Genomic DNA, 17143 nt, shown 5'->3' on the forward strand with positions numbered 1-17143 from the left:
CCCTGCTGCACATAAGATTTAGCAAATCGGCCCCCATACACTATGCGATTTTGGACAGATTTCACGCAATTTCAGCATTTGGGCCGATAAATGGCGTGAAATCGGACTAAAATCTCATGTGTTTGATCCGATCCGATGTGCGGTCCTGTACGCATCGGACTGGATCAGGAGTTCGGACTTGCAGCATGTACGAACCCATCTGACCTCCTGCAGCGGGTGGGCGGCGGCTCTTAAATGAGTGAGTGGTGGGTACCCGTAAGGAAGCAGTGCGGCCGCAGCGGAGAGTGCTGTCACTGTGTGTAGCGGGCAGGCAGCAGCAGCAATTACAACTTTAAAATAATGTGTCAAATGACTGACAGTCTAATGATTGGTTGAGATAGAGCACTCTGAGCCAATCAGCGGCCTCCCTCCGCGGCCGCTGATTGGCTGAGAGTGCTGTATCTCAGCTAATCAAAAGCCGGAGAGCCATTTGCCACATTATTTTAAAGTTATAATAGCCGCCGCTGCGGCGCTGGACACTGATGATCACCGTCGCCTGCCCCACTATTCTGATTACCACCACGGCCGCACTGCTTCCTCACCGCCCCCCCCCGCCAGCCACTCATTTAAGAGCATCACCGCCCTGCAACTCCCGTTTTTTTTTTTTTACATGTGATAACTCGCATGCGAGTTATCACATGTAAAAAATGGCACATCAAGTCCTAAATTGTATGTGAGCCTCCTGGGGAGCTGCCGGGCGGCTCGGAGGAGAATTGGGTCCTAATGTATGTGGGCCTTTATGTGCAGCCGATCTGACCTCCCGACTCCACGACGATACGATGCGCACGGGACCGTGCATCGGGTCGGACCGGGTGTCTAAACATGTGATTTGGCCCGATTTCACTGACGGATCCATCTGAATTGGGTGAAATCAGGACCAAATCACATAGTGTATGGGGGGCCTTTACAATTACCCCACCTGCAGTCCATTGTGAGAAGAAATTTGACCTGCAATCAAGTCGGATTGCAGATAAGAAATGAAATAGAACTGAGCAGAAACAAATAATTCTATTGCATGCTTCGTTCTTCTGTCACACCCAGGGACGGATTATAATGGGGGCACAAGGGCTCAGTACCCTTGGGCACCCCCTCTATCTAGGGGCCCCCTGTGGTTGGCATGTATTTAAAAAAAGCTAATGGTTTCGTGCATGGGAGTGGGGTAGTGCTGCAGCTTCACCTATCTTCCAATGTAACAATGATTAATGGTGCTGAGCATAAGGAGTCAAGGCACACTGACTGCACAAGTGTGCAGTGCATTACTGGGAGTTGACGAAGTCCCATAAGACTTTGCACAAGAGGTCAGAGGCTGAGTGGCTTGTGCTGAGCTCTGCTTGGTGGAGCTCATCATATGCTTCTTATGCTGTGTACACACGGGGGCGATAGGGGCTATAATCGCTGGGAATATGGTCGCAGGCGACCATATTGCCAGTGATTGGAGTGCGCACCAGCGATAAATCGCAGGGTGCGCGTTCCCGTTTTCTGCCCCATTGTAATCGCTGGTCGCAGGAGCTTGCTAATTACCTCTGCGGCTCCCCCAGCAGAGGTTCCTTTTCATCAGCGACCATCTCTGGTCGCTGATGCAAAGGAGACACTGGGCAATAGTTGCTCAGCAATATATCTCCCCCGTGTGTACGGGGCTTAAGGCCCATGAAGGATAGCAGCACAATGCTAAAGCATTGCAGGAGCATTTTAAAATTCATGATTTCCAGAATGCAATGCATTAAACTAAAAGTTACATGTATTACGTTACAGTTACGTTTATTTACTATCTTCGCTTTGAAAGTAGAATTGCTGAATGACTTTATCATGTTAATGTACTCTGTGTATGATTGTACCAGTGACAGTGCGCTCTGATGTCATTTGTGCTGACATATAATTATATACGCACACACATATATTGTTCTGCCTTTTTTAACCATATCAGCGATCACACATGTATAGTATGCGATGTGTCTCCTCCGAATACATAAGTTCTGGCTGCACATGCAGACACTGTCACACTGGGAATAACAAGCATCTGCCCGCCATCCACCGCAACACAAAATGTTAACGCTTCTACTAATAATCAACTACTTTAGGGCGTGACCAATCCGCTTCTCCCGATGTGGTTACAGGCAGGCAGACTTAGCGGCGATAGGCTGTTTGTCATTTTTCGATCACGTGATCGTTCATGTACATCCAATATGGCTTCCTCCTGTAGCACGGCTAAGAACTGGCAATGCGCGTAAATAGGCAGACAGCTGGGCATGAGTAACGGGCAGCTGCTGGGTAGGATCATCGCCATGAGGTCCTACCAAGCCTTCCTGCTCTTCGTGGCAGCCCTGGCTGTGTTTGCCTTCTATTACTTGGGCTCGGGAAAGGAGAATTTCTCCAGCGCCACTAGGCGGATGAAGCAGAACAGCGCTGCCCACAGTATGAGCCCAGAGTCGGACCTGTCCTCTTCCTCATCGGAGCTGAAACTCAGTGAGGGGAAGAGCAAGACCCTGGAGAGCCGCGGGGTGCTGGATTATCACCTGCTGATGATGTTCACTAAGGTGGACAGGAGTCCAGGGCTGGGGGATAAGTTCCAGGTGGCTCTCAGCTCCCTGGTGAAGTATGGCAAGTTTGAGAGCAATGAGGTGCTCAGCCTGCACTTTGTGTCCGACGAGGCCAGCAAGGAGATTGGCAAAACCATGCTAAGGGACCTGCTGCAGGGGGCCAGCTTCAAGTATAAGGTGGGTGTCTAAAAGGGTGAAATTCATTTTTATATCTTGCCTTCAGCTGTTTTGTACTATCTTGGATTTGAGTTTTTTTGCTGCAGTTATGTCTGTGACTTTATGGTAATGCTGTTACAACGCCCCTCCCTGGTGTATATTCCATTCATGGTGTCCAAATGTGCAGGGACTTAGTGTTTACATTAGTTTTGTGCATCTTTTAGATGCTACCACATGGCCTCCAATGTGAGCTATTCAGCACCTCTACACAACATTACTGGGTCACTTTTTTTAACACCCCATAAAATGCTACATCTGCGTCTGATTAGAAAACCATGTAACCAACAAGAAACTTGCATCACTTTTCAGTTCTTGCAACTGTGTACTGTACGATCACCAATGGGATCTATGAGTAGTGCAACTCAGACACATGCATGAAAAACATCACTGCATCTGATGCCGTCAGGCCCATATTGCTGTATATTAAGCTATAGTGGGGCTTGCTCTAGAAAATTACTACAGAAGGGACATGCATATTTGCTCTGTGTTTGGTAGATGGTAAAATTGACACAAATTTAGGGGGGGTACACACCAGAACGATTAGGGCTCAATTCCATCAATCTGGATCCAATTCCGATTGGATGCAGATTGTATGTAGATTGGGCATGTTTAGGTCCAATTCCGATCCGATGCGCGTCCCCGCTGTCGTTTTACAGATCCTACCTGCTGCAGTGAGGATCTGTAAAAGATCAATTCAACTGGATACAGACTCAGATCGGATTGGGATCAGATTGGATGCAGATCGTTAGCAGATTGTTAGCAGATTGTGTGCTCCAACAGATCGTGCGAAAATCACACAATCTGCTAACGATCTACTAACAATCAGGATCGTTCTGGTGTGTACCTGGCCTTAGTTTTGGCTGCTCTTCAACGGGCAGAGGTTGAGCAATTTAACATGATGGAATTAAGGTGGTTAACTAGCTTTTCTTTTGGCAATCTCCTAAGCTCGCTGAGTTTCAGTTGTCAGCTAGCTTCTCTTTTTTTTATTTTATTTATTTTTTCATCCAGACCAAGTGGTTCTCTCCACTTGGCCACTTTGTTCCTAAAGTGGTTTTAAGATATCACTTAAATCAGGAGACTGGTTCCAGTGTTCCATCCATCTGATCCAGAGAGTCCCCACCAGTTTCTAGATGTTGTACAATCACTATGTAGATAGGACTGCTGCCAAGCATAAGATGGACAGCCTGCTGGTAGTTTCTGATGCCCATAAAAGAGGCAGGCCAGCATAGAAAGTCTATTTCTCATAGGATTACTCCCACTATCAAGCAGGCCTATATAGCCTTGGGCGAGTCAGTACTTGATCCCATTTGGGCACAATTGACTCGGGCTGTGTGCTTCTTGGGCCACTTGGCAGGGGGCATCGATTGAGCAGCGGTGGAAGGTGATCACCTGGTCCTCGGTGCAAGCCTTTTACCAATGAATAATCCTGCTACCTCTTAAAGCTTGCTTGAGGAAGTCATAGCGTCAGTGGTTCCTAGATAGTTTGAAAAAGGAAACGAGATTCTAGGTTACTTACCGTAGAAGTAATTCCTCTCAGTCCATCTGGGAAAAGCTGAATTTCTTCACTGGTGTGTATGATGGATTATATTAATAAACGTTTTTCGATGTATTCACATCGTTATCAGGATAACAATGTGTATAACATGCCTTTTTTTTATAGTGTTCCTTCTAGTAACTGGGCAGGGCGGTGCTGCACGGGGGCACCATGAAGGGGACTGGCCCGGGCCGACGACGTCACAAAAGGGGGCAGGTCTGGCCGCCGCAGACACGAAAGGATGCTGGGCGGACCGCCGACATCGCCAAAAAAGGCAGGCATGGCCCAGCTGAGGTCACTACCGGGGAAGCACCGGGCATCTATGGCGGTGCTGGGCTTCCCCATGCTTCCGGCAGGGACAGGCAGCAGGATGTTTTAGCAGGGCGCTGCTAGAGGGGCAGGGCGCATTTTGCCCTTTAAAAATCTGGTAGGGCGCAGCCTCCTGCTAAAACAGCCTAGCGGGAATACTACCTTTAAACCAACATCCCACACCATGTGAGGTCGTCCGTCCGGTTCCGTGATGATGCGTCAGATGATGCAATCATCCTTGCTCGGTTGCCATGGAGACCAACTAAAAACAATGATATGACAGGCGTTTTAACAAATGAATATCTGGCCTAATGAGCATGATAAATGCCTACTGCACATGGGCCTATAACATAATGATTAACAAAAATGAACCCTAATATAAAAATAATAAAACAATGTCACCAAACAAAAAAAGGGAAACGAACATGAAGATAAAGCGTAAAAGAGAGAAACCCAATTTAAATGCATGCAGTAATGTATAACAGGGTACCGAATGCCTATGCATGCTACTGGGGGTCTAACATAAGCATCAGAAAAGCACAGTGTTACTATAATAATAAACAAAACATCACAACATTAAATCACCAAGCACAGGGAGAGTCCTATGAAGAAATCAAAAAAAGAGAGACCAAAAAGCCGTATTATAAAAAGCAGTGTAAGCCAGCGGACTCATTTACGCCCCTAGGTTCTAATGTTCACAACCTGTTAATCCACCTAGCCTCTTTTGTAGGAGACATAGAGATCTATTTCCTCTATGCAATTTGGCCGGTTCATGGCCAATGATGGTGTACTTAAGCATACCTATACTGTGACCATTGGTGACAAAATGTCTGGCCTCCGGCTGGTCACTGTGTCCGCTGGTTATGATGGCCCGAATTGTGGATTTGTGCCCAGGAATGCGCACCCGTAGAGTATGGTCAGTTTTTCCCACAGGGACAGGTAATCAAATATATGATTGCGTCGTACAAGTAACCCGATGACCTATAGGGATACGCAGTACTGCGTGTGGGTGTGAAAAGTACACTGACCGTACCCTACGGGGAGTGCATTGCTGGGCACAAATCCATGATTCCAGCGGACACGGTGTCCAGACATTTTGTCACCAATGGTCACAGTATAACTATGCTTCATTGCATCATTGACCATGAACCAGCCAAATTGCATAGAGGGAATAGATCTCTACGTCTCCTACAAAAGAGGCCAGATGGATTAACAGGTTGGGGATGTTAGCACCTCGATGCTTAGGAGTCAGCTGGCTTACACTGCTTTTTATAATATGGCTTTTTGGTCTCTTTTTTTTCCCTTCTTTATAGGACACTCCCTGTGCTTGGTGATTACTTATTTAATGTTGTGATGTTTTGTTTATTATTATAGTAACATTGTGCTTTTCTGATGCTTATGTTTTGGTGTTACACATGGTCTAATTGCTATTTGATCCCGATGCAGGCAAGCCACCCGACAAGCATGCGATTTTGACTATATAGTGCAGATTTTCACTATATAATTATTGCTGCCCTGTCTATCTGGGTTTTGACTATATAGGAAAAAAATTTAGCTGGATTGTACCGTGTGTATACACCATTAGATTGCCAGTAGCATCCATAGGCGTACAGTGTTATACATTATTGCATGCATTTAAATTGAGTTAATCTCTTTTATGCTTCATCTTCCTGTTTATTTACCTTTTTTTGTTTGGTAATATTGTTTTTTTTTATTTTATTTTTTTGGGCCTATAAATAATATTATTATGTATAGGCCCATGTGCACAGGCATTTATCATGCTCATTAGGCCAGGTATTTATTTGCTAAACCGCCTGTCATATATCATTGTTTTTAGTTAGTCTCCATGGCAAGGATGATTGAGTCATTATATGGCGCATCATTGCAGAACCGGAAGCGGACGGATGACCTCACCTGGTGTGGGATGTTGGTTTAAAGGTACCGTATGTTTGTTATACACTATTGTTATCCTGATGTGAAAACATCGATAACGTATGATCACGAAGCTGCCTCCTGTGTATTTCTTAGTCTCCACTTGTGGACTTTCATTTTCTATTCATGTTGGTTACCTTGCGAGGTTGATCCAGGTGGGGACCGGAGCAAGCTATTTAGTCAGCTGGGAGTGCTACCTTCTCCCTTTACTATATATCTCTATCGTTTTATATGATGCCACAGCAGCACCTAACAATACATAGATGAGCAAAAGAACTAACAATGGCAGAGATATATTCTTAGAAATGCACATGAGGAGAGAGGGCCCTGCTCGTTAGAGCTTACATTCTAAAGAGAATGTGAAGACAAACTGGGGTGACACAGCTGGAATAGAAGTGAGACTAAACAGAGGAAAAGGATGAGAAATGGTTAGAGTTAAGAAGTGGGTCTTGAGAGCATGTTTAAAGTTTTGTAGAAAGTTTGGGGTAGAAAATTCCAGTGAAATGGAACACAACATCCCAAATCCTGGAGGTGGGAATGGGAGGAAGTAAACAGTCTGCAGGAGAGGTGGCGTGCACTTGTGGAGCGGAGAGGGTGGATGGGGGTGTATAGAGGGACAGTCAGATATATGGGTGGGAGAGGAGAATTGTAAAAAGAACTGACGTCTGAATGAGAGACAGAGCAGTAGAATTGCTGAAATGGAGGAGAGAGCATTACCAGGGGATTCACACTGGGTATGAAGGCATGTAATGTATGGCTAATTTACTCAGGTTACTAGTGAGGCAGAAGTATAGTTTAGAGCAGTGGTTCTCAACTTCAGTCCTCAAGGACCCCCAACAGGGCATGTTTTCCAGGTCTCACAGGTGAAATAATTAGCTCCAACTGTGGATCTTTTAAAAATGTGCCAGTGAGTAATGAGTGCACCTGCCAGGTGAGCTGGAAAACGTGCACTTTTCGGGGTCCTTGAGGACTGCGGTTGAGAACCACTGGTTTAGAGGATAGGATTATTTATATCTATGTATATATCTCTTTAGTGTTTTCCCTTTAGTATGTCTGGGACTGTAAAATATTTCATAAGCTTGGCACCAGCATAAATATCTTGCAGTTAGGCACATCTATTCTTTCTAAAGAATATGTATCTCCTAGCACAAAGAGTAGTAGTACCAGTACCACCCGTTTTAGGTGTGTAAGAGAATAAGGAGACCAGAACTGACTGACGGTTGATTTATACTCAACGTGTCTTATAGAGTTGCTAAAAAAAGTATGTGACCCCTTTGGAATTACCTGAATTTCTGCATAAGTTGCTCATAAAATGTGTTCTGTACTTTTATCTGAATCACAATAGACAAATACAGTCTGCGTAAACTAATGCCACACAAACCATTTTATGTTCTCATGTTTTTATTGAACACACCATGTAAACATTGACAGTGCAGGGTGGACAAAGTATGTGAACCCCTAGGCTAATGATTTCTCCAAGAGCTAATAGAAGTCAGCCAACCTGGAGTCCAAGCAATGAGACATGTTTGGAGGTGTTTGGTAAAGTTTACTAAAGTTTCTCTAAAGGTGCCCACACACTAGAACGATTTTTTTTGGCCCATTTCCGATAAATTGGCCGATATATTAGCTGATGTTTACCGATAATCGGTAAAAAATCGTCCGGTTTCGGTCCGATGCGTGCTCCCGTAGATCTTTTGCTGCATCTTCTGATCTTACATGCTGCACAAAAGATCGGAAGATTTAACAAAAGATCCATAGGAATGCACATGGGATCTTAAGAAAAATCTTTGGTAAAGACGCGCGCTTGCCTGAAATCTTTTGACCAGGATGGACAAAATATTTCAAGGCTAATTTATGCGCACATCTTACGATCGCAGATCTTTCTAGTGTGTGGGCACCTTAAAAGTCTTGCTGTTCACAAGTCCACGGTAAGACACACAGTCTATAAATGGAGAAAGTTCTGCACTGTTGCTACTCTCCCTAGGAGTGACCATCCTGTGAAGTTGATTGCAAGAGCACAGAATACTCAATGAGGAGAAGAAAAGAATCTTGGTGTCAGCTGAAGACTTACAAAAATCTCTGGCACATGCTAACATCTCCGGTGATTAATCTATGATATGTAAAACACTAAACAAGAATGGAGTTCATGGAGGAAGCCACTGCAGTCCACAAAAAACACTGCTGTACGTTTCAAGTTTGCATAAGAGCACCTGATGTTCCACACCACTACTGGCAAAATATTCTCTGGACAGATGAAACCAAAGTTGAGGGGGCATCATGGTTTGGGGCTGCCTCAGGGCCTGGACAGATTGCTATCATCTCCTAAAAAAGGAATTTCTAATGGCCCCCATACATTAGTCCGACTTGTCCTAGGGACAAGTAAGACCTGATTTCCCCTGCAGCTCCCTGGGAGGGACACACAAGATTAGGCACTTGTGCCAAGTTTTGCATATAATAAATCGCATGGATTTATCATATGCACTCCCCGGGGAGCTGCAGGAGGAGGGAGTCTTGAGACGGGCAGGGGAGGAAGCTGTACGGGGGACGACAGCGGGAGGGGGATGCTGGCTAATAGAGAACTGGGCGGAGGGAGCAGGGGGAGGCGGCATAGGGAGCCGGACAGGTGAGGAAGCCGCTGCCCGGCAGCCAGCGTCTTCTCCTGCCCGGCACCCTGCTCCTGCTGGCACTCTGAGTCTGAGGGCAACCGCTTCCTCACCTGTCCGGCTCCTTACACCGCCTCCCCCTGCTGTCTATTAGTCGGCATTCCCTGCCCGCTGCCGTCTCCCACACGGCTCTGGGCTGCACAAAAGATTTAGCAAATCTTATGTGCAGCCCGTCTCCTGACTCTGATCCAATGCGCATGGGACTGTCTAGAAGTGCGATATGGGCCGATTTCACGGGCCGAATCTGGTGAAATCGTGCCAAAATCGCATAGTGTATGGGGGCCTTTAGTTTATCAAGACTTTTACAGGAGAACTGAAGGTCATATGTCCACCAATTGAAACTCAACAGAAGATTGGTGAGGCAACAGGACAATTAGCAAAGCACAGAATTAGATCAACAACAGAATGGCTTCAACAGAAGAAAATATGCCTCAGAAATAATCACAAGGCAGAAATTATGGAAGCTGTGGTAAATTTTGATTGTGATGGAAATTCTTTTTGGGGATTGGGTATGGTTTCTTTAAGAGAATGCAAAATGATAAGCGTGTGAAGAAGGCAGAAGCAGTCTTGCATGTTTGTCATCTTAGGCCAGGCCTTGCCAACCTGTGGCTCTCCAGATGTTGTGAAACTACAAATCCCAGCATGCCTTGCCACAGTTTAGCTATAAGGGAGTGTTAACTGTGGCAAGGCATGCTGGGATTTGTAGTTTCACAACATCTGGAGAGCCACAGGTTGACCTGTCCTGTCTTGGGCTATTCAGGCCCTAATACCACCTCCTAAGTATATTAGTTCACAAAGAGAATTATGCAGTGAGAGACTCTTTTGAACACCCCACCCCTACAACTAATCAAATGTAGATGGGCACAGAGACTGATGGGATAGTGAGGTAGGAAGTGAACAAAGAAATAAGTCAGAAGTAGTAATGGAGTTAAGAGTGTAGGAATAGAGGATGACCAGCAGTGTGAAAATATAGTAGGATGATACGTGGCTGTAAGTGGATTGTATATTTTGTGAGAGCAAATTTAGTGGACTATTGGTGATGGAAGCCCAATTGTAAAAAGTCATGGGGGAGTGATGGAGAGAGAGAACAATATCGGTTGTTGTAGTTTGGAGAGAAATTGAGCAAAATGGGGCCAAGAATCTTTCCTTTTGAGATTTGTGTTTTTAAGGGAGTATTGAAATTTGTCAGTGTAAAGCAGTGATCATGCAGCAAGGATCAGTGAGCAGAAAAGTTTTAGAGGGTAGGGTACAGGTTCTACACTGAGACAAAGAGGCTAATACAAAGGCAGGTATTTAATGCGGCTGGCGAGGGGGTTAAACCGCAAGGATTGCAGAAAACCAGCGATCCTCGCTGCTTAACCCCCTCACCAGCCGCTCACCCTATTCAACGTTCTGGGGAGTCCTCGCCGTCACAGGATGGCGAGGATTCCCCCAAACAACGAGACCCGCGCCTAATGCAGCGAACCCGCTATATTTAGCCGCGAGTCTCGCTGCTTCTGGAGCCGCATAGGCCAATTCTCCCTCGCTCAAAAAACGGAGCGAGGGGGAATTGACGTATGAGGGGAGGGGGGGGGGGGTGCGTTGAATACTGACAGGGTGAATGTTGACAGCGAGCAGGAACCCTGCTCATTGTCGCTGCTCACCCACGGCATTGAATACCTGCCACTGACTTACCGTAAGTTCCATACACACTAGATGTCAAAGTAAGATCGCTCAGACGGGCCCTTCTGAGTGATCTATTGTTTAATGTGTACATAACATTGTTAAAGACCCCTTCTCTTGTCTATTCAGTACAGATGAGGGAGGACCTTAACGTCGCTGATATCAGGGACACACACATTGCCTAGTGTGTACCTGACATTAGTCCTTGGCAAAAATTAGCTCAGTGGGTTGCGGAAAAATGAGTGGGGCATGAGGAGATATCTTGTTGAACTGTGCCAATCTTTTTTTTCTTTGAAGTAGCTGACAGTCATGAACATCAATGAGGTTGGAGTGCGCAGATGGGCAGCAAGAAGCAAGTTGGAGGTGGTAAAGTTGTTCTGGTATTTCAAATACTTGGCTTGGTATAAGAGTAGCTGTAAAGCACTTTGTAGAGGTATCAAGCTTCAAAAGTGATAAAGATGAGAGTGATAAACAACCAGCCAATCAGCTCCTACCTGTCATTTTTGAAACCCAGCCTGTAACATGACAGGTAGGAGATGATTGGCTGGCTGTTTATCACTCTCCATTTTATCACTTTTTGAAACTCTATACATCTGGGCCTTAGACTGCCAGTTACAGTATGGATAGAACTTCCTGAATTGTGTGCCATCGTATGTGTAGTTTTTAAAAAGATGTGGCTTGAGTTAAAGTGTGGATTTGGTTGCAAGCACGATCTCCGGTTTAGCCAGGACTTCCCAAAATCTGTACTAAAAAAACCCTAATAGTACAGGTGTCAAGAATATCCATATTTGTGCTCACCTGTGTATATGGATAACCCAAACCCCTAGTGTTTTGAAAACTCTCTTCCTGAAGCTGGTTGTGGCTGGAGAGCAGCAGGGCAGAGTTGGAGAATCCAAAGATTGAGCAGAACAGGGAGAAGTTTAGGTCACATCACTGTCCTTTATGGTTTCATAGGCATTTGGTAGACATTTCGGTACTTGTGTAATATCTGGGCGCCCGATTTTTTTTTTTTTTTTATTATTTTTTTTATCGGGTAGGAATAATCGGGTCCATCGCATACGATGCGATGCGATCGACCCGGTTTTTATCATTGGATCTAATGTTAAATGGTGCCTGAGACCCGATTTTACATTGGGTCCAATGCCCCCCAGACCCCATTTTTTTTTTATTGTATACCCACCCTGTTCATACCCCCACTATCCAAGTGGGCATGGAGTTGATTTTATGATATAGTGTCGCGAGCGCAGCGAGCCACCGAGCCCGAAGCGTGGCGAAGGGACGTGGAATACATGTTAAGTAATCTGCGTCCCCTCGCGGGGCTCGCTGCGCTAGCCACACTATATAAAATCAACTCCATGACGACGTGGATAGTGGGGGTATGAAAAGTTTGGAGGATGCGTTCCGCCGCCCCTCGCCCCGCTTACGGCTGACATGGATAATGGGGGTGTGTTATGGACACATTCACACCAGCAATATCATTCATCTGACACCGTAATGACAATGTGTGTTAACGAGTAACTGGTCGAATTTAGTCAATAAATAATGATTCAAGAACATTATAACAATTCATAGTAACATTAATCAAAAATAAGTGACAGTGGGGCAGATGTATTAAGCCTTAGCAAGAGATAAATGCAAGGGTAATAAAGAGAGATAAACATCCAGCCAATCACATTCTAACTGCCATGTTACAGTCTGTGTTTGAAAAAAGTCAGTAAGGAGCTGATTGGCTGGATGTTTATCACTCTTTATCACCCTTGCATTTATCTCTTGTTAAGGCTTAATACATCTGCCCCAATGATTCAATAACAATTATAGTAACAATAAGTTAATTAAAAAGTCAATCAGCTTTTGGGAGCAGAGTCAGCGCATGCATGATTCTATCAAATGGCTTATCTCCTGCCAAAAATTTGCTCCAAATAAATTCTTGCAAATATGAATCCAAGTGGACCACATTGGCGCTTGTTCCTCCATTTAGCTGAACCCTCTCAATTGTTTCCGGATCCACAAAATTGTACTTGTGGTTAACACGGGCATGGTGGTATCCTGCCCGTTCCAATTCCTCCGTGCTGTAAGCACACCAGCAATCACTATAAATAGTGGTTCTCAGCTATATGAGGCTGTTAATAGCGCCCATGAGGGTGCTGGCATTCCGTTGTGGCACTGCGGTGATAAATCACTGTCCGTTTCGTGGGCTATCCCTCCAAACACCCATTGCTGAGGTAAGTCTTCCCACGTTACTTTTCCTTTTGACAAAAAGGCTTTCATCTACCTCTACTATCTGCCGCATTGGGGGGGGGGGGGGTAAGGCGCTGCGGCTTTGCCAGCAAGTCCACTGTGCATGCCTCCCGCATCCAGTTATTACAGTGGACCACTGTCTTGTTAGACAGTTTCAGCTCACGCTGGCCAAAGTCAATTGAGGTCATCTTCTCTGACCACGCGTAAATGAACCTCATCGGGTGCCCATTACTGTACATCGCCGACACTGGGAGCAGGTGACGCTCCTGCAAAAAATGAACGGCGTCCTCCTCATTCTGCGGGAGCGTGAACAGACTCACTGAAGATGCTGCCATCGCACAGAAATCAGTCGAAATTTTGCCAAATTCACTGAAACTACTGTAAATCACTCTAGCTCTGGAAAACACATCTTATCACCTCAGAGTGAATTTCTGACAAGTTGTGCCAGGGGGCGGTAATAACACGGAGCGGGAAGGGTAAAATCGCATTGCATGGTAATAGAACGTTATACGATGTGATTTCACTAAGTTAACGTACATCGGCAAAATAAGAATTTAATCTGGAGTTCAATTCAGTTTGTTTTTTCCACACTGGCGGGAGGATTTTAAAGGAAAGGACAAAAATTATAATTTGGGTGTAAGTCTAGAATGGCACTTTATAAACAAAATCTAGTTCTAAAGTAAACTTGCAGTTCCACAGGAGTGTCACTAGATGTCCCCAGTGCTCAGTAAATTGATTTAATGTTTTCTAAGAACAATGTATTTCATCTGAGACCTTTTTTCTTTACATACCTCTAGCTGACTTGATTTTTTATTTTTATTTTTTAACCTCAAGTTTTAAATAGCAAATACTAGTTTAGTTGCATTCTGCTATTAATGCTTTTGGAGTCACAAGTTATGCCTCTTGTTGAGTAACTCACAATGGCAAAAAATGTAGGGAAGAAGCCGCGGCACTTCAGTAAAGTTTTCAATACTCCAGTGTATTTAAATCAACCTGTACAATAGTGATCAATGTTTCAGGACACATTTCTCAAGACAGTAAATGGCAAAAAGCATCATTTTAGTATAATATATCTCCTCTATATGGCACCAGGAAATATAAGCAGATACAGAACAATGAAGACAGAGGTGTATCTTGTTAGTCAGAAGGTAATCAGATGTGCAAAAGAACAGGCTGAGGAGAAAATGGCCCAGTCAGTGGGTACAGGGGGAGAACTTTTTTTAGGTATATAAGCAAAAGGAGAAAAACAAAAAAGTGGAGTAATAAGACTAAAGATAGAGAGTGGAAGTCTTGTTGATGGAGACAATGTAATAGCAGATCATATTAATAATTTACTCAGTATTCACTGCTGAAAGAGAGGGGAAGGTGCCACAGTTAAGTTGCAAGTATATTCTAAAAAATGAGGGCGAAACAAGTACATTTACAGAGGAGAAAGTCCTAATAGAACTCGCTAAACTGAAAGTGGATAAATCAATGAGACCAATGGGATACATCCAAGGATACTAAAGGAGCTTAAAAGGGGAGCGGGTAAAACCATTTACAGAATTACATTCTGTCACTAAATCTGGAGTAATCCCAGAGGACTGGAAAATAGAGAATGTAGTCCCACCGCTCAAAAGTGGAAGCAAGAAAGAGGTAAGCAACTACTGACCAGTGAGCCTTCCATCAGTAGTAGGAAAATTGATGGAAACACTCTTAAAACAGAGTTGTAGAATATCTCAAAACCAGCAATTTACAGGATCCAAAACAGCATTGGTTTACTGGGGGGAGATCGGGTCAAACCTTATCGACTTTTTTTGACTGGGTGAAGTAATAGATCAAGGGTGACTGTAGATGTAGCTTATCTACGTTTCGGTAAGGCTTTTGACACTGTCCCACATCGCAGACTGTTAAATAAACTGGAAAGCTTGGGATTGGACTCTAAGATGGTTGAATGGATAAGATCTTGGTTGCAGGACAGAAAACAGAGTTGTAGTAAAGGGAGTACAGTCACAGTAGGGAAAGGTTACCAGTGGTGTACCCCAGCGATCTTCTCTTGAACCAGTGCCTTTTTTTTTTTAAATTTATTTTTTATTATTCTTAGTACAATACAAACATTAAAATCCATATCATTACACATCTTCATTAATATAACATTTTTACACAGGTTTGCAGGTTGACTTTACACTACTTTATTTTACTTTTCTATCCCCTTACCTCCTTTTCTATGCTTATTGACCCTTCTCCTCTACCCAATTTTCTCAGAATGGGGGTTCATTATCTACTATTTCTCGTATATACCATTCTGTATCTGCAAATGAGTTTCTGAGAGCTAGTTTCATTGGTACCGATATTGTTTTTACATAAGGTAACCATATCTCAAAGAATTTTTCTGTTAATTTTTCTTTCTGGGTGGCTGTCTCCGTCCAGTCCATAAGGAATAAATATAATATTATCGGGTGGACTAATGTTATTGGAACTGGAGTAGGTGTAATCCATTGGGCTAGTATTGTTTTTTTTGTTGCTATCGCAATTTTTATGAGTGCTTTCCTGGTGCCTACTGTTATTTTTTCTTTCTCCTGTGGCGAATAGATTCCCCAGATTACCCAAGTTTTTGAGACTTTGAATTCTATATGTAGAGTGTGTTTAAGATATTCTTGTATGTATGCCCACAATTTCTGTACTTTTGTGCATGTCCACATGCAGTGTATTAGGTCTGCATTAGGTTCTTTGCATTTATAGCAGTTTGTATCCACTGCTTCTCCAATCAGGTTTTTTAATTTTGGAGTGAGGTAGGCTCTGTGTAATATTTTTTGGTGCATCTCCATATATGAAATGGATGCTAAGGTCTTAAGTAATTATAAGCCTCCAAAATCTCTTCCATGTTTGACTCTGGGAAATCTATACGCCATCTTAACATTCCTTTGGGTTTTTGTTCTAACTTAAATTTTGGACGACATGTATCATATATCATTGATGTACTAACTGCTTTCCCCATACCCACCCATTTGTTCAGTAGACCCAACTCCTCCTGTGTTTTATATTTTGTTACTATGGGTTTTTGTATTTCTGGGTATTTTTCTTTCAATTCCGTAAATGATAGTGGGGTCACTGTGGTTGCATTTAAGACATTCATTACATATTTCAACCCCCCTTTATACCATTCTCTAAAGATATTTATATATTGGTTTGGTGGGAATTTCGGGTTGCCCCAAAATGGTAGAAAGACAGAGTCGTTTATCAAGCTTCGCCTACTTGAACGCACCATTCTCCAGGCTACACATGTGGTATTGAGTAATATGTTGTTTTTCACTTCATCTGGTATTGCTCTGGCTGTTTTATGTAGCAAAGCTACTAAATTTATGGTTGGGATGAGGTTTTGTTCTACCTCAAAGCTAGCATATTTATTTTTGCCTGTTATCCAGTCTATGGCAATTCGGTAGTTTGCTGCTATGGCATATGTTTTCAGGCATGGTAGGTTTATTCCGCCCAATGCTTTTTAATATCTTTATTGGTGACATTGCAAATGAAATTGAGGGTTAAATATGCATTTTTGCAGATGACACAAAGGTATTTAACTGGGTGGACACCAGGAGGGTTAAAACAAATGATTGATCATCTAGGTCAGTGGTGTCAAACTCATGGTCCTCCAGCTGTTGTGGAACTACACATCCCAGCTTGCCCTGCCACAGTTTTAGCAATCCATTATATAAAATCTGTGACAGGGCATGCTGGGATGTGTATTTCCACAACACCTGGAGGGCCATGAGTTTGACACCACTGATTTAAGTAGATTAGAGCAATGGTCAAGAGCATGGCAACTACAGTTTAATGCCCAAAAATATGAAATCATGCACTTGGGTCTCAAAAATCCAAAGATTAAATATAGTATAAATGGCACTATAATGGAAACTACTGAGAAGAAGAGGGATCTAGGTGTCACTATTTCAGGTGACTTAAATGCAGGTAGGCAATGAAAAAGGCAAGTCAGATGCTTGGTTGCATAGGGAGAGGAATCATTGATACGACCTCAT

General features: G+C 43.8%; 1 protein-coding gene across 1 annotated transcript in view; it reads left to right on the forward strand.

The window, feature by feature from the left end:
- Positions 1 to 2176: 2176 nt before the first annotated feature.
- The window catches only part of XXYLT1 (xyloside xylosyltransferase 1), a 242156-nt gene continuing 227189 nt past the window's right edge, over positions 2177 to 17143 (forward strand). The window contains exon 1 of the mRNA XM_083177567.1: positions 2177 to 2753. Coding sequence (XP_083033693.1) covers positions 2286 to 2753 — 468 coding nt within the window. The 5' untranslated portion in view covers positions 2177 to 2285. The remainder of the gene's footprint in view (positions 2754 to 17143) is intronic.

This window comes from Crinia signifera, chromosome 3 (genome assembly GCF_055691185.1).
Source record: "Crinia signifera chromosome 3, ASM5569118v1, whole genome shotgun sequence".
NCBI classification, from domain to species: Eukaryota; Metazoa; Chordata; class Amphibia; order Anura; family Myobatrachidae; genus Crinia; species Crinia signifera.